Source organism: Balaenoptera physalus (genome assembly GCF_965194825.1).
Source record: "Balaenoptera physalus genome assembly, chromosome: 4".
Taxonomy (NCBI): Eukaryota; Metazoa; Chordata; class Mammalia; order Artiodactyla; family Balaenopteridae; genus Balaenoptera; species Balaenoptera physalus.
The window spans coordinates 51509882-51536469 of NC_138891.1; the positions used below are offsets into that span (position 1 = coordinate 51509882).

At 38.6% G+C, this 26588-nt stretch overlaps 1 protein-coding gene across 7 annotated transcripts in view; it reads right to left on the reverse strand.

Annotated features, from left to right (window-relative positions):
• Positions 1–26588, reverse strand: part of PLD1 (phospholipase D1) — a 218439-nt gene that overhangs the window by 43189 nt on the left and 148662 nt on the right. For all 7 annotated transcript variants that reach the window (XM_082458924.1, XM_082458923.1, XM_082458925.1 and 4 more), the window contains 5 exons: positions 23770–23898; positions 22929–23047; positions 21327–21440; positions 11287–11397; positions 8790–8878 (listed from right to left, as the gene is read on the reverse strand). In XM_082458924.1, coding sequence (XP_082315050.1) covers positions 8790–8878; positions 11287–11397; positions 21327–21440; positions 22929–23047; positions 23770–23898 — 562 coding nt within the window. The remainder of the gene's footprint in view (positions 1–8789; positions 8879–11286; positions 11398–21326; positions 21441–22928; positions 23048–23769; positions 23899–26588) is intronic.

The following is a 26588-nucleotide window of genomic DNA, read 5'->3' on the forward strand; positions in this document are numbered from 1 at the left end:
GGGATTAGTGGTTTTTTGTTTTTGTTTTTTTTGTGGAGAGAATTTTATTCTATAGTGGTATCAGTTATGGGAGAATTGGATCTGCAGCTTCTCAGTGGTTTGGGACATAGCCCATTTTATTTTGTGTTGGGCAAATCTTTTTAAATGCAGTAAACCTTCCTGGGTTTCAGTTTTCTCATCTGTAAATGAAGGAGTTGGTGAAAATCATTGCTAGTCCCCTAGAAATGCTGGTTCTATTTAGCACTGACTTTGCATATCATATGTGAGATTTTTATAGATTATGACATTACATATTGTGTGTGCACACAAAAACACACACACATAATTTATTTTGTTGGTTATCTTTTGAAAACGGCAAGCTTTTAAATGTAAGAATGTTCAGGGTTAGCCCAGCATGTGTGACTTAGACTTCACTCTGGACTTGATAACCTTTGGCAGGCATGTCCCTCAGTGTCCCTTAAATAAGAGTCTACAAAACCTCTTATTAAACTGTTCCCACAATGGCCCAGCCGTTTTCATTCTCATTTTTAAAAAAAGAGTCTCTCCTTTCCTTCATCTCTCTGCCAGGGCACATGCTGAGACTCAAAATGATTTCTGGCCTCTGCCCAGTACTAATCTTTGCTCTCTCTATCTGCTGAGATTATCATTTATATAATTTTTGGAATCAAATAAAAGCAATTAAATGATCTAAATCAAAAGTTCTCCTGCCATGATCTGTCATCTCTGCCCTAATGTAACCTCTTCTCCATGAATTTCATAGAGCTTGGAGGTTATCCTACAAAATAAAATGTGAAACCAGCCATTGGCATACTTAATTTTCATATTTTTCTTCTTTTATTATAACTGCAGCTCAAATTTCGTTAAGACAGTGATTCTGAAATATACCCAACATGTCCTTTCAACTTGGTACACAAATTATAGGATGTGGTAATTATAGGATGTAGATTTTTCTTTAAACCTAAGAAATTTTTATCTATCAAGCAATTACTTTATTTTTTTTTTAACATCTTTATTGGAGCATAATTGCTTTACAATGGTGTGTAGTTTCTGCTTTATAACAAAGTGAATCAGTTATACATATACATATGTTCCCATATCTCTTCCCTCTTGCATCTCTCTCCCTCCCACCCTCCCTATCCCACCCCTCTAGGTGGTCACAAAGCACAGAGCTGATCTCCCTGTGCTATGCGGCTGCTTCCCACTAGCTATTTATTTTACATTTGGTAGTGTATATATGTCCATGCCACTCTCTCACCCTGTCACATCTTACCCCTCCCCCTCCCCATATCCTCAAGTCCATTCTCTAGTAGTTCTGTGTCTTTATTCCCATATTACCACTAGGTTCTTCATGACCTTTTTTTTTTTTTTCTTAGATTCCATATATGTGTTAGCATACTGTATTTGTTTTTCTCTTTCTGACTTACTTCACTCTGTATGACAGACTCTAACTCCATCCACCTCACTACAAATACCTCCATTTCATTTCTTTTTATGGCTGAGTAATATTCCATTGTATACATGTGCCACATCTTCTTTATCCATTCATCCGATGATGGACACTTAGGTTGCTTCCATGTCCTGGCTATTGTAAATAGAGCTGCAATGAACATTTTGGTACATGACTCTTTTTGAACTATGGTTTTCTCAGGGTATATGCCCAGTAGTGGGATTGCTGGGTCATATGGTAGTTCTACTTTTAGTTTTTTAAGGAACCTCCATACTGTTCTCCATAGTGGCTGTATCAATTTACATTCCCACCAACAGTGCAAGAGTGTTCCCTTTTCTCCACACCCTCTCCAGCATTTATTGTTTCTAGACTTTTTGATGATGGTCATTCTGACCGGTGTGAGATGATACCTCATTGTAGTTTTGATTTGCATTTCTCTAATGATTAATGATGTTGAGCATTCTTTCATGTGTCTGTTGGCCATCTGTATATCTTCTTTGGAGAAATGTCTATTTAGGTCTTCTGCCCATTTTTGGATTGGGTTGTTTGTTTTTTTGTTATTGAGCTGCATGAGCTGCTTGTAAATTTTGGAGGTTAATCCTTTGTCAGTTGCTTCATTCAAGCAATTGCTTTAAAAAAAGAAAGTGTTCATCTGATTTTTAAAAATTTTTAAATAAAGTACCTCTTCTAGATTTCTTGCAGGCTTAACATTAGAACATTTCTACTTCCCTTGAAATGAGGGAAGCTTTGTAGCTGAGCTACAAAGGTAGCACAAGGTAAAGAGCACAAGTTTAAGTCCTAAAGATGTGGTCTGAGTCCTAGTTCCACTCATTAATAGCTGCACGATGTGGGCAAGTTACCATAATCGCACTTGGCCTCAGCTGCCTCATCTGTAGAATGGAAATCATTATGCATCCACTTCATAAGGCTGATGTGAGAATTAATTGAAGGAATGCATAAAAAGCACCTTGGATGTGGAATGACTCAAAAACGATTTGATAACATTATTAATCAATTAACAACCAGTGATTTCAATTGGAAAGCTTCAAAGAATCATCAACAGTGCCTAAAATTAAACCAAAGCAAAGCAAAACTGAACACACATTATGTTTCAGAATACATTTCATTTTATATTTTGGGGGAAGGTGTAATCCAATCAATAATGGGGTATCTAAAAGTTGATTCCCATGAGAAGTCAGCTATAGCTTTCTGGCAGGACACCTCTAGACAGTGTTTTAATCATGTGCCTCTACTTGTCACAGGATGAAGAAGTGCCAGTGATAGGGAACCAAAGCAAGTTGTCCTTATCCAGCAATAGTCACCTAATAATTTAAAATGAGGCACATTAAACACCTCTTTAATTAAAACATTTGTTTCTAACATAAATATTAATTTCTAAATAGTTGATTTGATATTGTGGTTCTTGGTCCCTGCTAGAATTTACCACGAGCTAGCATATTTCCAGATGATGAATTTCCTGGAAATAACATAATTTCTTACATGAACTGGTGCTTTACGGTTTTCAAATTGCTTTCACATCTATTCATATGAGATAGGTAGGGCAGATATTATTATTCTCTTTGTTGGTGAAAAAACAGAGTACCAGAAAGGCAAAAATGATAGATTCAAAAGGTCACATACCTGTAGACACAGAGTTGGGAAGAACTCAGATCTCCAGACATCTGGTTCCCAATTAATTTCAGATTCCCCAGAGGAGGTCCCTCATACCATCACCCATGGGCAAACTGCAAGTACTATCGGGCACTGTTCTACAGTTACAGGAAGCACGAAGAGTTTGAGTGATTTTCAAAATTGTGTATTTTCCAAGGCAGTTTAATTGTGTATTTTCCAGTGCAGTTTAATATTAAAATACAGAAGCATTAAATCAACTGCCTAATTTCATTGCATGTGTCAAACTTGTGGTGATAACAGTGCAAAATGCACTCTCTCCCTCCAAACTTTTTAGCAGGGCAGCAAAATTATGCATGTCAAGTTTCCATAAGCAAAACTGGTTTCACCCTCAGAAACCATACATTCATGGCACACAGTGTTTTAAAATGTTTTCTACTTGGGACCATCTGGTTACACTCTACGTTTTGGCTTATTCAAACATGGTATAAGCCAGTCAATTCTACACTGTGGATTATGATTTCTTCTCCCTGATCTCTAGTCCTATTTGAGTTGTCAAAGACAGGCTTCCAGTGGGTTGGGAGCTGGTCTCAACTCGAAGACAGTTTTACTTTTTTAGAGCAGACCTTTTGTTTTCTGCAGAGATTCCCACAGTTATTTTTCGTTCAGCTTGGGGTGAACAGTATTCTGAGGCTCTAGGTCATGAATCAGATCATGGAGGCTTGACCTGTTTCTATAAAGAACTATGGATGCTGGAGAGGGTGTGGAGAAAAGGGAAGCCTCCTACACTGCTGGTGGGAATGTAAATTGGTGCAGCCACTATGGAGAACAGTATAGAGGTTCCTTAAAAAACTAAAAATAGAGCTACCATATGATCCAGCAATCCCACTCCTGGGCATATACCCTGAGAAAACCATAATTCAAAAAGATACATGTACCCCAATGTTCACTGCAGCACTATTTACAATAGCCAGGACATGGAAGCAACCTAAATATCCACTGATGGAAGAATGGATAAAGAAGATGTGGTACATATATACAATGGAATATTACTCAGCCATAAAAAAGAATGAAATAATGCCATCTGCAGCGACATGGATGGACCTAGAGATTGTCTACTGAGTAACGTTAAGTCACAGACAATAACTTATGATATCGCTTATATGTGGAATCTAAAAAAATGGTACAAAAGAACCTACTTACAAAATAGAAATAGAGTCACAGATGTAGAAAACAAACTTATGATTACCAAGGGGCAAAGTGGGGGAAAGGTAAATTGGGAAACTGGGATTGACATATACACACTACTATATACAAAACAGATAACTAATAAGAACCTACTGTATAGCACAGGGAACTCTACTCAATACTCTGTAATGACCTATATGGGAAAAGAATCTAAAACAGAGTGTATATATGTATATGTATAACTGACTCACTTTGCTGTACAGCAGAAACTAACACAACATTGTAAATCAATTATACTCCAATAAAAATTAATTAAAAAAAAAAGAATTACAGCTGCTGAGAAAGAATGAGGAGAAAGTGAGGGAAGCAGAGAACTCACTTTAGGGAACTGGTGTGGGACCGGATTCCAGCACTGGCGGAAAAGTAAAGGCTCAGCCCAGTTGAGAGAAGTTGGCAATTTAAAGACGCCAATCTCTCTAGGGTGGGAGGGTCCTGGGAGAGAGTCTGTGTTCCTTGGTCAGGTTGGCTGTATGCTGACTGTCATTTCCCTCCATCTGCTTTGTGCTCTATTCTATTCTTTTTCCAACAACCAAGGTTATACTTGTTGCTAGGCACATGACTCTGGCAGGGAAGTTCTAAGTTTCAGAAGAGTGGAGAACAGAAGAGCGGAAGGAAGAGAGAGGGGTAAGCTTGGGGATGGCACACGACGGCCCTCAGTGAGAAGGAGGGGAGCCTCTGTAGGCAGGCTGCAAGATGAGCTTTCTAATTCTACCTTTACCTTTGTCCTAAGAATACAAGCTCACAGATTTGAAATGATTCAATGAAAATATATTTTACAGTTTGGAAGTAACACAGGAGATAAATGATAATGTGGAGATACAGAGAAGGTGGAAAATGTAAAATAGGTTTCCAGGATATGTGTGTGTATCCACTAAGTTTGAATGTGTGATATACACACCACTTTAAAATGTGACTGTCAAAGCAAGTGAGATTACTGAGAGATCAGAGCTAAATGACACACGGTTTATTTGAAATTTGACGAACTCATTTCCCAGTTTCTATAAAGTGAGCTTGAAATTGCCACCCTTTAAGGTGCTCTGTGAACTTCTAAGCATGAGATAAAATCTGCAACAGATGCTACCTTACCATGCTCTCTTACCGTGGATCCCAGGGTCACTGGGAAATGTTCAATCAGAAAATATCTTAACATTCCTTCCAGCCTTAAAGTGCTATGATTTTAGAAGAAGTCCAGATATTAAAAGACAAATTAATATGCTAAAGAAAAATATTCTTTCAGGCTCCTGAGCACTTAAAAACAAATCTTACAGATATTTATTAAACCATGTACTAATAAGTGAATAACTGGGGTGAGTGAAGTTAGGATTCATCCTACTCTCCTAATTAGCTGTCAAAGTTCCAAAATTCATGATTCACTGCTCAGCCCAATGAGCTCATTTGTCAATTTAATGTATTTTTGTGACATTTCAATTTCATGAAAAAATTATTTTTCTTTTTTGTCAAATGTGCTTTATAAAAGGGACACTCCTGCATCAACAAAATGCAAGAGTTGTCAGAAATATAATGCAATTTTGTAAATGAGACATAAATTGACCCAGAAAATTGGGAGACTGGAGACTGGAAAGGATGCAAGGAATCTCTGTGTGTACATATGTGTTTAACTGGAAACAAGACTGTTTTTAAGTCATCTCAGAAACAGTCCTTGGTGACTTTAATAAAAGCATATGAGAAGGCAAAGAATAAAGGTCACTTGTAAAAACACAGACCATCATTCATATTTATGGCCATATACGCTGTTCTAGATGAGTACTATATAGTCCTGGCTGTGCCTGTGGAATATTATAAAATACAGGTACTTGGGCCCTCCTCCAGAAAATTCTGATCCAGCAAGCCTGGAGTTGAGTCCAGCCCTCTGTGTTTTTGTAAAGTGGTGATTTTGATGCGTGGGAAGGGGTGAGAAACACTGAACACCCCGCAGGATGAGTGAGTATTGTGCCTTGCTGCCCAAAGGCCCTCACTGTGGGATCAAGACAGCCGTTCCCCCAGCTGCTGAGAGAGCTGGCCGCTGGCTACTCACTCACAGTGAAGCCTTTCTCCAGGAACTGCCCTCCAGAGGCCAAAGGGGCCTGCCTCACCCAAGGCCATGCCCATTTCCTGAAGTCAGCCTACATCCAAAGACCAGTCAATGGGAGGAGGAGATTACAAAGGCCCAACCTACTTGCTTCAATCTGGGGCAACCCTGAAGTGGCCTCTAATCCTAACTGTCAATGCATTGGAGTTACATGGTGTGGGAGGCACTGGGTCCGAAGTCCAAAGACTTGGCTTCAAAGCTGTTTTTGCCTTTTGCTGTTAGTGGCCCAGACAAGTCACACCAACTCTTTCATCTCAGTTTAACTTTAAAAATGGGGACAAAAAAAAAAAAGATGCGTATTGTAATCCCCAGACCAACCACTAAAAAGTGCAGAGGTATCTCGCTTAAATGCTAATAAAGGAATTAAGCAGAAAAAAATAAAAATGTACAGCAACAACAATAATAATAACAACAAAACTATATGATCTACTTTCAAGGGTAGTTGTGAAAATTCAGTAAGAGTCTGTGGATATAAACTGTGAATCATATAAAATGCTGGTAGTTGTTGTTATAAAATGTTCTTAGTCTAAAAGTCCCCACATATTTTGTGAAAAAAAGATATTAAAGTACCACAGGACACTGGAAGTCAAAAAATGTTTTAAGCCCCAAATGCATATGTACTTAGCATTCTCCACTGCATATGTTCAATGAATTAAGATAATAAAATGTAATAATTTTGTTTGTTTGTTTATTTTGCTGTTTTTACACAGAGCTAAAATCAGCCATAAAAAGAAATAGTCCCAGGTGTCAAGACAATTCAGTAGGGAAAGAATAGACTTTTCAACAAATGGTGCTGGAACAACTGTATATCCACGTGCAAAAGAATGAAGTTGGACCTCTACCTCACACCATATACAAAAAGTAACTCAAAATGAATCAAGACCTAAATGTAAGAGCTAAAACTGTAACATTCTTAGAAGAGAACAGGCATAAATCTTCATGATTTTGGATTAGGCAGTGGTTTCTCAGCTATGAAACCAAAGCACAGCAATAAAGGGGAAAAAAAAGATAAATGGAACTTTATCAGAATTTAAAACTTCTGTGTTTCAAAGGACACTACCAAGAAAGTAAAAAAGAAAACAGACTGAATGGGAGCAAATATTTGCAAATCATAAATCTGATATAAGACTTGTATCCAGAATACCTAAAGAACTCTTACAACTCAATAATAAAAAGACAACCTAATTAAACAATGGACAAGGATAATATATGAATGGCCAATAAACAAAAAAATTCTCAACATTATTAGTCATTAGGGAAATTCAAATCAAAACCACATGAGATACCATTTCACACCTACTAGGATCGCTATAATCAAAAAGAGAGATAATAATAAGTGTTAGTGATGATACAGAGAAATTGGAACCCTCATACACTATGGGAATGTAAAATGGTGTTGCCACTTTTGAAAACATTCTGACAGTTTCTCAAAATGTTAAACATAGAGTTACCATATGATCCAGTAATTCCACCCCTAGAGTAATGAAAACATGTCTCACATAAAAACTAGTACAGAATGTTTATAGCATCTTTATTCATAATAGCCAAAAAACAGAAGCAACCCAAATATATACCAATTGATGAATGGATAAATCCATTTATATGAAGTATATCCAGATAATGAAATATTACCTGACAATAAAAATAAATGAAATACTGGTACATTCTATAACATTAAGCTAAGTGAAAGAAGCAAGTCACAAAAGATCACATATTGTATGATTTCATTTATATGAAACGACCAGACCAGGCAAATCTACAGAGAAAGAAAGTAGATTAGTGGTTGCCAGGGGCTAAGAAAAGGGGGAATGGGTAGTGACTGCTAATAAGTATGCGGTTCCTTTCTGGGGTGATGAAAACGTTCTAAAATTGATTCAGCGATGGTTGCACACAACTCTGTGAATATACTACAAATGACTAAATTGTCCACTTTGGGTGGATTGTATGGTATGTGAATTATATCTTAATAAAAGTGTTATTAAAGAAAATAATCCCTGAAAAAATACGACAGAGGGTAACAAGAATTTAAATATAACCCGTAGAAAAACGTTATGACTATTTTGCTTTGAGTTTTAAGTGAACACAGCTCACTGTCTGCCTTTAAATAAATCAAATCACAAATCTAATGCGTGGGAAAGAGACTGGCCAGGAAAAAATGACTGTGCTCTGGGAGCATTCAGAGCCCCTCAAAAATGGACTCAAAAATTCTCAGCAGCTGACTCAGATTTAAGGAATCAATAACCTACTGGTAGTTGAACCAAAGTCATGCCTGTTAGAAAAAGATAGTATTTTAAAAATGGCTTTCAAAAGTCATTTTAGCGGTAAATGCAAGAACATCTGCAGTAACAGCTCCTACCAAAATGCCAAGAACCTTACCTGTGAGCTTTCAGTATCCTCTGAGCAATGGCATCGCCAACCTTGTTGAATACAACTTTGTCATCAGCGCAGCTTATGAAAAACTGGTTCTACGCAAAACAGATGAGATTTATAATAAGTTTTTCTTATCTTAGTAGCATGCATATAAGGAAAATGTGGTATATAACAAAAAACTACATTGATATTTTTTTAAAAAATGTTTCACCTAGCAGACATGTTCTGATTCCTAAAATCACCTCGGGAAAGTAAATGACACTGGGAATAAAAGAAGTCTCACGTCACTCTGGGTCTCATGCATTTAAACTAAGCAATATCACCTATATCGTCTTAGTAAAGTGGAAGGCTAAACTATTATTTAATCATGCAAATTCCTTGTAGGTTACATTCTTAGAATGGTAGGAACATTCTGAACTTAATAGAGAAATCAGGTTTTTCAGATTCACACATTGTATAAATGCTTCTGATTAAAAATTCCATATTGGCAAACATTCTATCTCACGGTAAGTTTATTTTTGAACAGGGTAGGTGGCAGAATCCTGGTCTAATTTTGTCCACTATTTCCTAGTATCTACCTTGATCTTATCTCATTTGTTTAGGTCTCTTATTATTCCTGAACTTCTATTTTAAGTAGTTACAAATCTCTTTTGTAAGTATGTTACATTATATAAATAAACCAATAAGATGGAAAGAGAAATATTTTTATTTTTTTTTCTTTAAGTACTTCTGCTTATAGGTTCATGCAACATTCTTTAAAACTCTTACTAAAAAACCAGGGTACAACATTATTATTATAATGGTATGAAAGATTTAGCTGCTACATTACGGATTGTTGAAAATTAGGTACAAATATTATGAATATCACACGCTCTGTTTACTATACAAATAGTTATAACACACCTGTAATTTATAAGTATAATCATCACAGAGTAATCTTTGCTAGTCATCTTAGGTAAAGTGATATATAGGCAATGACTCGAAATAGGATTATCATCTTTTTGCCACATTATCATTTTTACTATTGTACACGCTTTTAAACTTAAGTGCATAAAGCTGTAAACAGCTTCCAGAAGACAAACTTAGAGGAAGACAAAAACTCATTTGAGAATATATTTCCCTTTAGGGCATCAAACAATCAAAATCTCAGGGGCAACCAAACCATGTTTGTTCTGAATTCATATCACAGAGAAGCTTAGCATTCCTCAGCAGCTGTAACACAGACTCACATCCTTCACTTCTCCTTTTTTGGAGAGAGCAGGGTGAATGCCAACTGCTTACCTCGGCTACAGGCGTTTCAACCAAGTTTATGTCCACAGCCATGTGTATCAATATGGCATTCCTGACCTCATTTAGTACTGTGGTAGCGTTACAAAGAAAGGCTGATTTAATACTACTAAAAAGAGACAAAGCAGAAGGATGCTGGGTAACGGATGAACCAGCCAATTACATCTTACATTATTATGGTATAATTGTTGAAATTAATAACACTAATAGTATTAGTTTTATTAAACTCTAGACTTCATTCAGAATTCACTAATTTTTCCACTAATGTCCTTTTTCTGTTGCATGATCCCATCCAGGATACCACATTGCATTAAGCCTGCTAATAGTTTTAATCAGCCTTCTCTTTCTCCAGGCCTGTAAAATAAATTAAGCTCCAATTCTTTCCCACTTGCCTTTAATTAATTGTCACTTCATGGAAGGGGATAGGGCCAGGACTCAAGGGGAAGGAAAGTAGGGCTAGAACGGTTTTCCCCAGTGACCCCATCTCTCTCCATATATATTTTTAAATTCAGTGAGAAAGAAAATACTAAAATAAAGAAGAGAGATGTGCTCTGAGTTATCTTTCCACTGTCACGGCTTTTTATTTTTTAAGGATTTTCCAAGTGCTCTGAACTAGCTTCAGATCTACTTTGAAGCACAATTAAGGTTCCCAAACTAAATCCAGTACCCGCGGGTTTTCTCCTAGTCTCTACACACAAACTCTGAGAACTGAAAAAGCTTTATAATGAATGGTAGTTGACCCAGAATTGAAGAAGGTGGTACTTGCCCTTGCTATTCTTACATCTCCCTTTTCCATGTTCCTTTTCCTGCCCTCTCCCCACTCCAACATCCCCAAACCACAGGCATCCAGTGGTCTCTATGTTAACAGCTTACCCCTGTGTGTGCTCTCCTGAAGCAGCACATGCCTCACACTTACACCCTCCAACTCAAGCCAAATCGAAACTTACGTCTCCATGTTGGGATATTTCTGGCTAATAATATTACGAATTGATACATTTTAATAATAAGGATTTGGGAGATTCCTGTTAGAGTCCCGAGTTAATGAAAATGCAAAGTGAATGTCAGGTATGCTGGGGGAATCAAAATTCAGGTGACCTCTTCACACCTCAACATACACTTATTAATGTAGCAGGTCCTGAGTTCGGGGACCTGCAGTGTCTGTGTGATATTTACAGGAAGGCAGGTTGTCATACCAATTTACACGAGCAAGACTTACTTCTATATAGATATAGTGCTTGCTGTTCTCTATCACATAGATGTAAGCAGCGTGGATGGACTCTTCATGGTACTTTATACCAGCAGACCAATCAGCAGCAGAACGGAGCAACTATAAGGCAGCAAGCAGAAATGAGCAAACATAAGACAATGGAGATGACACCAGAGGTATTAATAAGTGAAGCCCATCTTTTTCTTCCAAACAACTAATTGATTACAGTGGCTTGTGTGTCATGTGTGGGCCAAGGCAGAGTAGGTAGGTAGGGAACTGGTCCTTAAACATCATCCATAATGAAGGGGCCCAGCTGGAAGTCCTGAATATATGTTCTTCCACCCAGGATTATTTTCATTCAAGATTGGAAACCAGGAGATGTGGTTTCTACAAAGAGCATTTCAGAAGGACCTCTTTTGGTGGCTATGAGTAGAGTGACCATTTGTACTCTTTTTCTGTTATAGCCCCACAATCACACCAGAATGCCTCATGTATTAATAACACCACTTTTACTCTCAGAAGTGTCCTGGTTTGAATCATATGATACAGTCACCCTAGCTCTGACTTGATAATGTGATTACTCTTTTTCCCTCAAATAGATACTGTTCAGAATAATACATTCTAAAAGACAAATAGATTCATTTAGACATTTAATCTTGATTCTGGCTTTAATTAGCTGTCTGATCTTTGGTGTGTCACTTCAACTCTCAACTTTCTCATTCATACCACCTCCCTCTATTCAGACACTCACCTGCTCCCTCCTGGATTACAACAAGAGCATCCAGCTCAGACACCTGAATATATGTTAAATACACAGATGCACAGTGGGACTGCCTAGGTTCAAAGCTTAGCTCAACCACCTAGTGGCTTTGATCTTGGTCAAGTTTCTCAACCTCTTTGTGCCTCAGATTTCTGTTCTATAAAACTGAGTATCCACTTTATAGGGTTGTGGAGAGGATTAAATGAATTACTGTGCAGTGAGCCAAAGGAGACCAAGCACCTAGTAAGTGGTACATAAGTGTTTGCTGTTATTAATGAGAACTTAGAGGATGTATTTGAGCTGTGGTGGATCATGCCCGAGACGCTTCAGAGCAGACTGTAGTCTGGCCAGGCTACAGTCTGGCCACATGGAAGGCCTTTTCAACACTAAGAATCCATTGGTTGTAATTTTTTTTCAGCACTCTAACTAGGGTTCCAGTATAATGTTAGTCATATAGTAGGTGGTCAATAAATGCTTATTACTGGACTTTCCTTAAGCAATAGAGTTTCATCACAGAAGAATCACTATAAAAATATATTCACTAATCCTGATTTGAAATAAATATTGAAACTGTTCCTCATGAGGTCAACAGAAATTGAAAATAAAAGAATAGCCCATACTTAGAAATTCATAAAGTGATCCAATACATAATCAGTTTTATATCTGTTATATATAAAAGGTCTGGTAAAATTCTTGCTTTAATCAATAACTTTAAAAATTGCACACATAAGGCTACTGAAATTCAAACCTAATACTTGCTAAAACTGACTGTGCCATCCTCAAAATGTTATTTCTTTATTCATTATGAGGTATTTATTACAATATAGTTCCCTCAAAGCATTTTATTTAATTTTATCAGATGAATATGTATAATGAAATGGGAAAATTTAACTGTGAACAAGAATAGTCAAATATCTCACAAGAAAAATTTAGGTAAATATAATGCACGCTTGGAAAATAGCTTGATTCACATAATCTTCAAGGAACTGCATTATTGTTCATCAGCAGAAATAACAAAGGTTGAACAAATAGAGGTTTCCATTCTTTGTCCACTCAAATTTATGTTGAATTTTGTTGCTAAGGAGCATAGCCCTAAAATGCAGGCAACCTTGAGAAGATTCTTTTGCCGCCCATCCTGATCCAATTCTATATTGCTCTGGAAACAATGTATAAAACTGCCGAGTATACTGGAATGGTAGGAACTCTTGAGATATGCACTATTGCTCTGCACTTACTAGCTCTGTCACCTTGAACAAGTCATTTTAACATCACGGAGGCTCAGTTTCCTCCTCTGAACACCTGAGACTGCTCTCTCTGTCTCTGTCTCTGTCTCTCACACACACACACACCTGCCCACCTACACACTCCCACACAGAGCTGTTGTAAAGAAAAAAAAAATGGCATAACAAACACAAAGCACTATGTTATGCAGCACATAGTAGATGTTTGATATATGGTTGAGGTTGATCTACCTCTCTAAAAAGCTATGAGCAAAGTTTATACACCACCCTTGGTGGTAATGTCCTAGTCTTGCCCTCAAATCCCAAAACCTTATACTTTCTTTCCTTCCTCACTCTCAAAATTTGCTGCTTCAAAGACTTAATAAACTCATTTGCATAATACATAAATCAGGAGTGTCAAGCAAGTTTCAACTCGAAGGTCAAGACTAATTGATTCCAAGTCTTCCTGGACACCTATGTTGAAGAGCGGATTCTTGGAACTAGACACACTGGGGAAGAAATCTAAGGTTGAAGGCCAACGGCGGCCATGAAGGGAAAGCATGAAGGTCACATAGCTGCCGTCTTTCTTGTGAAGGATAATGGTAAAAGTTTTCCTTTCTAAAGGCAGTTAAATGTTTATAATAAGTACATTTGTAAGCCAAAAGAAGACCATTTTGGCATCAGCCTGTGAGAGAGAGTAAGCAAAGTAGAGGGGAGCCCCCCTGATGCCTATAAAACCATAGAAGGTGGGGGGTTGCCTACATCCTAAGGGGGTTCAGCATTACCTGTCTTATTGTCTGAATCCAAATCTATACCATTTTCTCAAAATGAAAACTCATTTAACTTTAAAAAGTTGTCATTTTTGGTTAAACTTGAACATATCTTTCAAGTAATACAGAAAAAAATTACTTGGAATTATTATTCATTTACTATGATTCTGATTAGTTAAAATCTGTTTATCACCACAAGATAAACTGAAAATGTGAATTTCTCTTTTACCCCGAACCAGGGACCAACTCTACTGCTTTAAATGCTTGATGTTCTAGGAAATCTGTAAACAAATCTAGTAAGTCAAAGACATTTTGATTGACTTACTTTTGTTTCAAATTTAAGATTTACTCACTTCTTTTTCTTAACTGACCTGGCTAACTTGTCTTGCATTTCTGTTTCAAACCAATGTAACTGAGACAAGCCTCAAACTCCTCCTTACACACACAGAAATGTGGCTTATCTTACTGACCCAAGTAGATTGAGAATCAAATCTAACCCCCACTTTTCAAACCTCAAGTTTGAATACACAATTTTAAAGTATATTTATGCCCTTTATAAAGGGCATATTTCTGATTTAATGTTTTAGCCTCAAGATTGTAACTAAAACCAGTCATTTTCCTTTGTACTGTGTCCTATTTTTTGACTTCTTAAAAGATAACCTTCTCTTTATCCACAAGCTCTAATCCCCTTACATACAGTGGGCCCAAGCTGAAAATGTGGCTTAAAATACAGAAATCTCTTCTTGAAGGAAAACTTTCAAACCTTTCTTAGTATTTGTCCCAAGTTCCTGTTCTCTTACTGCAATGCTTTTTATTCCCTATAAATTCAGTACATATCTTAATTCCTTTTTGTTTCTCTGAGCTCCCAAGTCGATCATGGAACAAAAGCACTATATTTTTTTTTTTTTTGTCTCTCATGCAGAAGTTGACCTCCATGTTGCAGCTCACAGGTGGCATGGGTTGGGGAGAGAAAAGAAGTGCTCAAATGATTGGGCCTCATTCTTCCTGTGTGTGTTGAGGAGCACTGCAGGCAAGGAACAGCAGAAACGGACTTTGTTCAAGAACCTGCCTCAGACTACCAAGCTCTTCCTTCTATTTTTTTTTTTTTTTGGCTGCGCCACATGGCTTGTGGGATCTTAGCTCCCCTGACCAGGGATCGAACACAGGCCTCTTGCTGTGGAAGCGCGGAGTCTTAACCACTGGACCACCAGGGAATTCCAAGCTCTTCCTTCTAAGAACCATTTTCCTACAGTTGAGTGTCATCCATTCACATCACAGTGTGTCATTATTCGAATAGGATGATCCTTTGGCCTGATCAATAGGGAAAAGTTAAGCTTGAGGCTGAAGGAAAGGAAGAGAATGTGCTTTTTGAAGAATAAGACTTAAGGGGAGAGAAGTCCTAGGAAAAAATGTAGAGTTGAGGGCTCTTTGGAGCCAGAAAGCAAAAGGAGAGTTGGGGCTGGATTGGGCTGGATTTGGGTCTGCGGCAACAGAGGATAATATCAAAAGGCAAGCATGACATGCAGCTTTGCCTTACTGGGGCCCTTGGTAGTTACAACCATCCTGGGACTTACTGGAAACAGTCTCTCTGCTGAGCAGTTATGACCTCAGCCTCTGGAAGCAGACTGCTTAGAATCCAGTCTCATCCCGTCCAATACTCACTGTGTAATAACCTCTCAAAGTCTTAGTTTCCTCATCTGTAGAATAAGGGGTCAAAGAGGACCATAATTTATAGACTGGTGAATATTAAATGAGATACTCCATAAAAAACTTAGTGCAATGCTGGGCACTGAGTGAACACTCCCTGTTCACGTGGCTTCAGCCAGTCAAGACCCACAGCAAGATGCACGGAAGTCTTACTGCAGGAAGACCTGGTCCGTAAACAGAAAGCAGCTTCTATGTTAAGGAACTTCCTTAGAAATAAATCAAGTGGCTTTCTTTCACCCTTCCCTACCTACTTTGTTCTATCACTATACAAAACACTTTGCTGTCCTTTGAAATCTACATTGATTCCTACATTGACATCCTTTGGAGTGTCTTTTGGACATTTTCCCCAAGTGTAGGAACAAATGTTTCCAATAGTGTAATTTGAATGTCATTTACATTTGCCTTTATATAGTTTTTCTTTTCTTTTAATAGACAAAGAGATTGAAGACATGACTCCAGTGGAATATTTCCTTCAGTTTGGTAGAACTTCTTGGCAATGACTGTCTAAGAAATGACTTTTCTACTATAAGCTGCCCAATTTAATAAAAAGGATTGTTCCACGTATTGATTCCATGTTAATGCTAATTTGGCATCAAGCACTTTCTTTTACCTTAATAGACATGTCAGATGTCCTCTGTCTTGGTCATTTATCCTAAGTGGCAACGATAGCATTCAGGAACATAGTTTGTTCTTTTTAGGGAGAAAACAAGTTCTTTTATAAACTCTGTGCCTAAGCAGTTTCAGAATCATCTTTCTTCCAACCCCCTCCCCACGTCTGTCTCCTGCTATGCCCTCTCTGAGTGTTCTTGGCAGGCTTCTGAGAATACCCAGCACTGAGGGGAAACACCCAAGATTATTTTAAAGTGTCAGTGGAAGTTGCTGAAGTCAGCTCTCAGGTCTGGATGACTTTTTTAGAAGCAGAAATTCATGTTGGTGAGGGCAGGTCTCCATTCTGGCTGCTGTAGCTCTAGTCTCCTTGGCCGGCCCTGTCGGCCATAGCTTCTGCAACAGCTATGCACGTAGCTGGTGTGGAATCACCAGTAGTACATGCCTAAGGGTGATCGGGCCCAGTGCTTTTGTATTAAAAAATTAAATAACTGGGTTCCCTTCTGCAGATGAAAGAACAACATGAATTTTTTTTCTTTAAATCTTTTTTTTTTTTTTTTTGTGGCTGCATTGGGTCTTCGTTGCTGCGCGCGGGCTTTCTCTAGTTGCGGCGAGTGGGGGCTACTCTTTGTTGCGGTGCGCAGGGTTCTCATTGCGGTGGCTTCTCTTGTTGTGGAGCATGGGCTCTAGGCGCACGGGTTTCAGTAGTTGTGGCTCACAGGCTCAGTAGTTGTGGCTCGCAGGCTCTAGAGAGCAGGCTCAGCAGTTGTGGCACATGGGCTTAGTTGCTCCGCAGCATGTGGGATCTTCCCGGACCAGGGCTCGAACCCGTGTCCCCTGCATTGGCAGGCAGATTCTTAACCACTGTGCCACCAGGGAAGCCCAAGAACAACATGAATTTTATCTATTATTTACTTTATTGTGTCCAATGCTCTTTCTCTCTCCATTTCAATATATATGGTATAAATAGTATAAAGATTTTTGTATCCAGAACTAGCCTGTGACCCACCCAGAGAAATGTCAGCTTCTTTGTTGCAAACTTTTGAAAACACTAGGGAATGCCTGAAGGTTGTAGCTAATATTGATAGAATTCAAACTAGTATACTCTTCTAGGTGATTTGCATGGATTAATTTATTTAACTATCACCACAACCCTATGAGACAGGTACTATTGTGTTTCCTGTTTTAAAGATGAAGGAAACGCATTCAGAGAGGTGAAATAACTTTCCCAAGGTTATACAGCTCGTATGTAGTGAGACAGGAATTTGAATACAGTCTGCCCCTTCCCCTGGCTACATTACATCGCTCCTTTCCAGTTAATTAAGCTTGTGGTCTCTAAGTTATGTTATGAACAATAAACTATGTTAAAAACTATGTTAAAATCAATGTTAAAAAGAATAAGAAGACTTTTATTAAGTTTTATTAAATTTCTCAACCAAGAGTATTTAACAGTCATTTGGCTATTGCCACACGGTAACTGAGAGAATGAAAGACTTGAAAATACAACAATAAACTTTTTAAAACTTAAGTAGTCTCCTACACAGCCAGGTCCCTATCTCCCTGATGTCTTCTGGATTCTCTGGAAAACCAGGGATTGGACTAGATTATTGCTTTTACCCGCTAAGCACTATACATTCATAACTTGACAACAACAATGCCTAGAACAAGGTGAATAATGTTTAGAGCCAGTAAGTAATGTGAAGTGAAACAATACTGTGGTCAGAATTTTACAGAAAAGGAGAAATGGAGCAGGGTAATTTCTTTCCTTTTCTTCAGTGTCTGGTCATCTCAGATTTTCCTGTCTTCAAAAAGATGCACTGCCTGGTGGTGCCCACTGTTTTCACAACTGGAGTTATTTTGGCAGTTATGCAAAACATCTACTGGCAACCAGTAGATGTTTCGTGAGGTCTAAAACTTTTTAAACTATGGGGGAGTCTTCTTCAAGAAAAAGAATACTAATTTATAAATACAAAATTAATGTATTCTAGAATTACTATAGCAGTCTCTTTTACTTGTCTCCTTGTGTTCATTCCCTTTCTAGTCTTATAAGTTTTTCACATGTATAAACTTTAGGTCCCAAAGTGTGTTTGTTTGGAAAAACGGAAATAGGTGACAAATTGAGAGATCCTACATCAATTAAGCTTGGGAAATGCTCATAGAATATTCAGTCTTAGTAATTTCATTATGCACGTCGACATAACGAAGGCACTAAGAAGTCCTATATTTTAAAAATCTGCGGGCTTCCCTGGTGGTGCAGCGGTTGAGAATTTGCCTGCCAGTGCAGGGGACGTGGGTTCGAGCCCTGGTCTGGGAGGATCTCACATGCCGCGGAGCAACTGGGCCCGTGAGCCACATCTACTAAGCCTGCATGTCTGGAGCTTGTGCTCCGCAACGGGAGAGGCCGCAACAGTGAGAGGCCCGTGCACCGCGATGAGGAGTGGCCCCCGCTTGCCCCAACTAGAGAAAGCCCTCACACAGAAACGAAGACCCAACACAGCCAAAAAAAATAAATATAAATAAAAAAAATAAAAATTAAACTCTCCTGTATAAAAAAAAAATCTGCAAAAACTTATCTGTCCATGGAAACCTTTTTTTGTGGAATAGCTATTAGCATTTCACAGGCAAAACCCAATTAGAGAAACTCTGATCTAGATTAATCTTCATAAAACATTCACGTATCATGCTTCCTCTCAGATGACAAAAAAAATTCCTAAGTTCACTAATGTCTCCAGGATCAGGTCAAAATGAACCAGGCCAGCACTTCAGGGCATCCCCAGTCTGGCTTTATGCTGTCTGAACCTCATCTACTACCCCTTCAAGAGCAAATGGTTTGCTGCAGTTGGTTCTACCATCTTCTGAACAGCAGACTTATTCCTTAAAGGGGGAAGCCAGTTCTGTCCCTCTCATTTGCCAACCTCTCATGGCATGCTGGTCCATACTCTCAAGACTGGCATTTGGTCCTAGACCACACCTTGCCTTGTTAACTGAATTCTTTAACATCACAGCTTCCTCTCCCCCATCTAACTCCTTTTCCAGAGACAGAGAACTCCTTTTGTCTGCCTCCTCAGTACCCAGGTGTGCACTGATGATTTGACTGTGCAAACAGATGGCACTTAGTAGACATAAATTGACTGAATAAATGAATTAATGAGTCTTGGTAAACTTCCTTTCAAATCAATTGGCTTCGTAGAGTGCAGGCAGCCTGGGCATGTCAGGGATGAACATGTGAGCATGTAAGAAGTCACTGATCTAGCTCCATTTCTACAACAACATCCAGTGATAGGGAGAAGGTGAACCAATGGAGGTGTTTTGTAGGCGGACATGCAGAGCATCTATCTGCCTCATCAGGGTGGCAGGGAGAGAATACATAAACCAGGGCTTTACCAAAAAACATTAGAAGATGTATGTATATGCAATATTGGGATAAACCATCTTTTGCTAATCATAAAAATACACAATTCTCAGAAATAACTTTTCAACAGATGCTTAATTAGCATCGGCTAACTTGGATAAGTTGATCACTGAGTCAATTTTAATGCCATCTCAAATATTAAATTATATTCTCTTATTTTCTTAATATCAAGGCTCCTATTTTATCTTACAGCACAGGTTATTCTTCCCTCTAAGTAGAATAAAATTAAACAGGTTCATAAAATATTCATTAACTTACATATGAATGCATATCTATCTGTGCCTCTAAGTTTAAATTAGTTATCTCCTTTAGCCTGGGATGACGAAGTATTTGCTGTAGGTAATTCTCTTAAGTGATTTATCTTTTTGATTGTTCTATTATTTGATCTACGGTCTGAAATGTCTTTTTATTTCTTAGATACACACACCTCTCCTTGCACGTAGTACAAAGTAACTGATTTAGGCGTTTCATTTATATAATCATATTCACCAGAATCCATATCCAAATTAAATAAATCCATAATAGTGATGTCAGCAGCAGACTACTGGATCTTCACTTAAAAAATACTTTTTAAAAAAAAATTGATATATGTCTATATTGTGAAATGATTAGCACAATAAGTTTAGTTAATATCCATCACTTCACATAGTTACAAATTTTTTTTCTTGTGATGAGAACTTTTAAGATCTACTCCCTTAGCAACATTCAAATATACAACACAGTACTGTTAACTACAGTCACCATGCTGTACATTGCATGCCAGGACTTATTAAGAGTAAAACGGGAAGCTGTACCTTTTGACCCCTGTCACCCATTTCTGCACCCCTACCATCCCACCCTTTGCCCCTGGCAAACACCAATCTGTTCTGTACTTAAACAATACATTTGACGCCGATAGTGATGACTTTGAACAAAAGGCAATGCAATCCTAGTTCTGTCCCTGTATGATCTCAAGACACTTGAGCTGGAGTTGGTACAGGGAGCAGATTGGGTAACAATGGACTAGACTAGGATTTCAAGCTCCACCTCTGTTGATAACCAGCTCGATGACCCTGGGCAAGTCTCAAAGTTTCACTGGGTCTTAATTTTCTTATTTGTAATTTGAGAATGTTGTACTGGATGTGGTCAAATTTTGTTACTTTAATAAGCAAACTTCTCATTCTTTTAAAAGTGTCTCTAAAAGGCATTTGGTTAATTAGGAACTAAAATTAGATTGAACTATAACTAGCTTCCTAGATGCTAAGTTTCAGCCGTATTCCTGGTACTTCACTGGTATCAGCTCCAGGTTTACTGGGTATCATGTTGCTAGAGTCACTTCAGAAGGAATTACAGGACAAGCCTCTCCTTGAGTGGCCTTTTCTAAAGATATGCATTTATTATATTTATACGAGAGTTTTAACAAGAGGATAAATTGAGTACATTTAAAATAGAAAATACAATACTAAGTTTTAAAAGGTCTATTTGGATTTGCTTTGGAGTTGTCCTTATTGCAAAACTTGAAGCCAATAGGCATTTAGTCCAGTAAGAGTGACTGTACCCACTAGTACTTCATGAAAAAGAAAAGCCAGACTTACCTGTACATTAGCATGGACAGACCCGGGCACTTGGTATTTCAACTCATGGGCTGTTGTTTGAGATTTTGGAAGCAGAAAAGGATAAGAAAGGGACCGATATTTTGGTTTCATAATCTAAAATAAAGAAAAACAGGTAAAAAAGATTCAAATGAAAAAACAGTTCCAGTCTTCCTTACTTTGTGATTATAAAAAAAATTCAGGTTCATTTGAAAAAGAAAAAGGGAAAGAGATATTAACAATGGGTGTTTCTAGGTGAAGAGGCAATAGATTATTTATTTTTGTTTTCTGTCTATTTCCCAGGGACAGAAAACTCCCTTTTTCCTTCTTTTACCTTTTGGAGTGAGCATTATTGCTTTGTATTTTTAAAGAAAACTTAAATACAACCTGGAGTTATAGAAGTATACAATTGCAAAAATGGGCTTATTTTATAAACTGATTTTTTACTACGTTGTAGGTATCTTGCAACAGCAGTAAAGCACTATATATCATTTCAAAATAATTTCATAGTAAAATGGCATGGAACAATCATAATTTGTTTAACGATTTCTATTAATGAGGATGTCAGCTGTTTCTCACTTTATATGAATTATTAGATGCAATGTCAAGAGAAATGACTTATTGAGTAACTTCTTTAGCTTAAATACCTGAAATAGATTTTCTGAGTCAAAGGTTACATACCTTTAAAAGTTTTCTGCAGTTGTACCAATGCATCCTCCCAGGAGCAAGGTATAAGACCATCATAGATCCCAAACCCAATTGTAGGTATCTGCAGCGTTTTTATCTTTGTCAGTCCAATAAGTTAAAAATATTATCCTTTTGTTTATTCATTCATTTGCCTCTAAATTCTTGTTAAAAATATTTCCACTGTTTCTAAGAGCTCCCACTAACTGTTTATAATGTTATTTAAATGGAAATAAGGTGACACTTTAAGTTGTTAATAAAACTAAATCTTTTTCCAAATTATCTCCAAATTATAGGGAGAAAATGCCTATAAAACCATCTTATTTATTTTATTTATTAAGATTCTATAAGTAAAATGGAATCTTAATAACACCTAGACGACAGGTACTTAGGAATGTTAGGTCAAATGCTTACAAGTAATGAAGGCATCATACTAAGGAAGACACAGACTGGAGAAAAGAAAACTGGCTCCATCTTCTCACGCCGTTCACTTTGCTCAGAACCGCCTCTCAGAAGCCTGTACCAATATGGGCCCAGGGCAGTGCCAGGATTGGAAGGCCTTGCAAGCTCCAGCTCTCTCACCTGAACGAGGCTCCCATCCCCCTATAGTAGCCCGACAGCCCTCCACGTGACTATCAGCCCCGGCCAGATGCTTAAACGACACTGAGTGTCCCAAGTGTTCAAAGGGTTAAACCACAGGCTGTGATAGTAGCAACATCCCTCCGCCCTCTGAATTGTCTGTGGTGTGAAAGTTCAGGAATATTTTTTTTTTCTTTTGCTCAGAGACCCAGGCACTCTGACAACCGGGCACCCAAGAGTAGATGGGTAGCACAGCTGCGGCCACTGCAGCCCCTTCTCGCCTCCTCTTCCTGGCCTGTCTCTCTTCATGTGGACTGAATCATGATAAAACCACCTATGTACCTTCGTGAAGTTCCAGCGCTGGATGAAGTGACGGGCCACGTCGCGAGCCGCCTTCCCGTGGACCGCAGAGGCGATGTCGTGCCATGGCATCCGGGGGGTGGAGTGCCTGTCAATGAAATCTGCCCGGGTGCACCAGGCAAGGTCCTCACTAACTTCTGTGCCCAGAGGCACACAAGCCATCTGACCCCAGCTCTGACCCTGACTACGATGCATATAAGAAAATGTGGTAATGCCCACCGTGTGTATATTACTTGGCTTGGGTAGAACAATACCTTTATAGCCAAGAGAAACATAGATCTCACACTAGGGAACACAGTCTCCCATGCACCTCTCCCAAATATGTTTCCACTTCACTTATTAGATAATCACTAGGCAAGGCAGATGTGAGTTGGTACAAAGTATTTAAAGCTGTGTACTTGACATTACATTTTTCTTTTTTATCCTGTTGAAATAATGTTAAGCTACGTTCCTATTTCCTGTTAGATATACAAGCACAGTGATAATCTGAAATGTGTTGTTTTAATGCTGGAAGATGAAGATGATAAGCAGAAAAAAGGAGATGATCAAAGGAAGGGAACCATCTCCTGGAGAATTACAGATTATTACCCCCCTAAAATACGCCTATATGGAAGCTGGAGATTTCCAACAAGTAAGCTCTATTTCATTTTCTTTTCTTACTATAAGGAAAAGCCCTTAAGTATATGACTGAATCATAGTTTCCAGTGTTTTACCAAATATTCAAAACAAAACAAAAGATATTAGATCATGCACATGCATACTTGTTGAGATACTGACAAGGAAAAGACAAAATATAAGCAGCCCCCACTACCATGGTACTTACCAGCAAAAGGTTTATCAAGTTGAACCCAATCTTTGAAGACAAAATTGCAGTAGTCCTTTCCATGCCAGAATCTGGTTTCCCCATGTAGCTCTCCCACACCTGTCTGTAAACTTCGGATGGAGCCCGTGTCTGTAAATGCAGCAAGACCCACTCAGAGACTGGTTCAGGCGGACCCCAGAAAGGGAGGCTCATCTCTTATCTATTAAACACCTAAAGACTTCTTAACTTTTCTTCTTAAGCCTCATAACTAGGACAGCATGTGTTCATGAGGCTGTGGGCTGACAAGGTTGTAAAACCCTCATGAATTTACTATTAGTGGGTAGTTGGGGCTATAATCAGGTCCATCATTTGACAGTGAAATTTAATATTCTTATTCTCACCATCTACCAGATCACTGGAGGAATGGATCACAGGGTTAACTGTGAATAAAGAACTTGCTAGGAGAGCCTATGAGAGAGCAGTAAAGTCAGGTCATGAGATGCAGAGGCCATAAAGAAGTCACGTCCTTCTTTTTCCTCAACCAGTATGGTGCACATTTAACGTATAATTCTTGTCTTTTGCATCTCGAAATGCAAGAACCTCAAATTTGCAGATAACCTGTGTTCCAGCCCTGGAACTGACTAGCTAAGTGACACTGAGCTTCATCTTTCTGGGTCAGAAATCCTTTATGTGTGAAAGGAAACATTTGGCCCAGATGACATCTAAGATCTTTTGGGCTTTAACATTCTATTTTTCTAAAATTATAAATGACATCCATAAAAAGTGTAACAATAGACAGAAGCTCATGACGGCACAGGCGCAAAAGCAGCAATCTACTGCAATATTTCACAAAGAACTTTGTCGGGAACGTTTTACTTAAGGGTAAATATGTTGACTTAAATAGTTTGTATGTTTATGGAATATGCTGATCACAAAGACAACTAAGCAGGAAAACTAGCAGAACTACAAATCACAAAATGCAGCGCTTGGCACAAAAGAGACACTTAACAGACAGACATTGGATGCAAAAATGTTTGTTGAATGAATAAATGGTACCACGTGCAGGAGCCAGTGAGAGTACCGGACTGGTCTCCCTACCAACACGCTGCCCCAGAGCTGTCCTTCTAAAAATGCAGACTCCTTGCTTAAAAGCCTTCTAGGATGACCTACTGCCTAGAGGGGGGTCAAGTCCTAAGGGTTTAGTATGCACAGAGAGCTCTACTCAAACTGCTGACAATCTCTCTTTCTGGTCCTTGTTTTCCTCACACAACCCAGACCCCACGCACACCATACTTCTCACTGATTTTGAGAGGCCTGGTTCATCATGCAGCTGGCACATTATTCCTTCTGCCTAGAATGTTCTTCCCTCCCTCTTGGTCTGAACTCCTCATCCTCCTTCAAGAGCCACATTAGCTGTCATCTGTCCTAGAGACACCTCCCAGACCCCAGCAGGGAGAGGCAGTCCCTAGCACTGCTGTAGAACCATTAACAGTTGCACACCTCCGGGCCTCTGACTCTGTGACCCAATTGTGTAAGGATGCTCCCTCCCTGCTCCCCACTCACTCATCTATAAACTCTGGGGTGGGGAATGTGTCCCCTCAGTGCCTGGTATAGCTCCTGGCAGTCAGTAGGCAATCAATAAGCATTTGCAGAGCAGAAGTTTTTAAACAATCACCACACATACTGCTAGTATTCTATCTCAGACTGAATAATTAACCTCCAAAGGGTATTGGAATTTTCTGTAAAAGGAAAATGTCTTAAAATGCTAACAATGAACAAAACTTAATAATGTTAAAAATAGAATTCTGTTGATTTCTCCCAGTGATTTATTTTCCTGCTCTCTAAGACTGAAAAGCCAAAGTACTGGTAGGTCTATTTGCTCACCTGTAGGCTCTTATAGTAAGCATCGCACTTTGTTTATTTAAAAAACAGGAAAAGAAAAAAAGGGGACAAAGAACGAGGTAAATAGTGGGTCAATTCCGAAGTAAAATTTAAAAAAAAATATATATATATATTATATATAAAATTTGTTTTCATCAGTTGAGAAACTCCAGGCTAAATCTTTATATGTATACACATATACTTGTTTAAAAATCTCACCTAATAATCAGCTTTGATAAGAAAAACAAAGCAAATTCTTAGTCTCAGATAATGATCTTGGTGCTAATTGAGTTCAACCTGCTCACAGTTCAAATTTGGTTTTGGTTTTAGTCATGGCCTAAACTAATCCAAATAAATCAGGGTCCTCCTCAGAACAAATGAAACAATATTAGGGCTAAACAGAACAAAATACTCCTACTTACTGCAATTACTGCTCAGAATTGCATGAACACGTATGAGCAGAAAAGGAGGACTTTTTACATCAGCAATGCCGATCTGAGGTGGTTCTTATTAGTCTATATCTGGCTCCCAGTTGATTTCATAATTGCATCTGCCTTGTCTTTTGGCAGCGGTTTTTCATGCCAGTTTACTGCAAGCCTCATCCATCGGTGGCCCAGACTCTGGCTGCTGAAGTTCATGAAGAGGGTATCTTTCTGCCCCTCACCCGGTGTCTTCTGACTTTGCCACATCCTCCTGTTTTTTCTCTCGTCTCTTAGCTTCCAAGGCTGCACTCCCCTACCATTACTCCAACTCACCCTTCTTGATCTTCTTTCCTAGCTCCTCCTCCCTCACAAGGTTTTCCCCAGCTTTCCCCTAAATGTACCCCTGTAGCCCTGGCTTCTCACCGGGGCTCTAGATCTACAGCCACGTCCAATGCCTCACTTGACCTCATCTACCTAGTTGTCCCACCAAACTATAAACTCATGCATAGCACTAGAATCACCGTCATTCCCACAAAA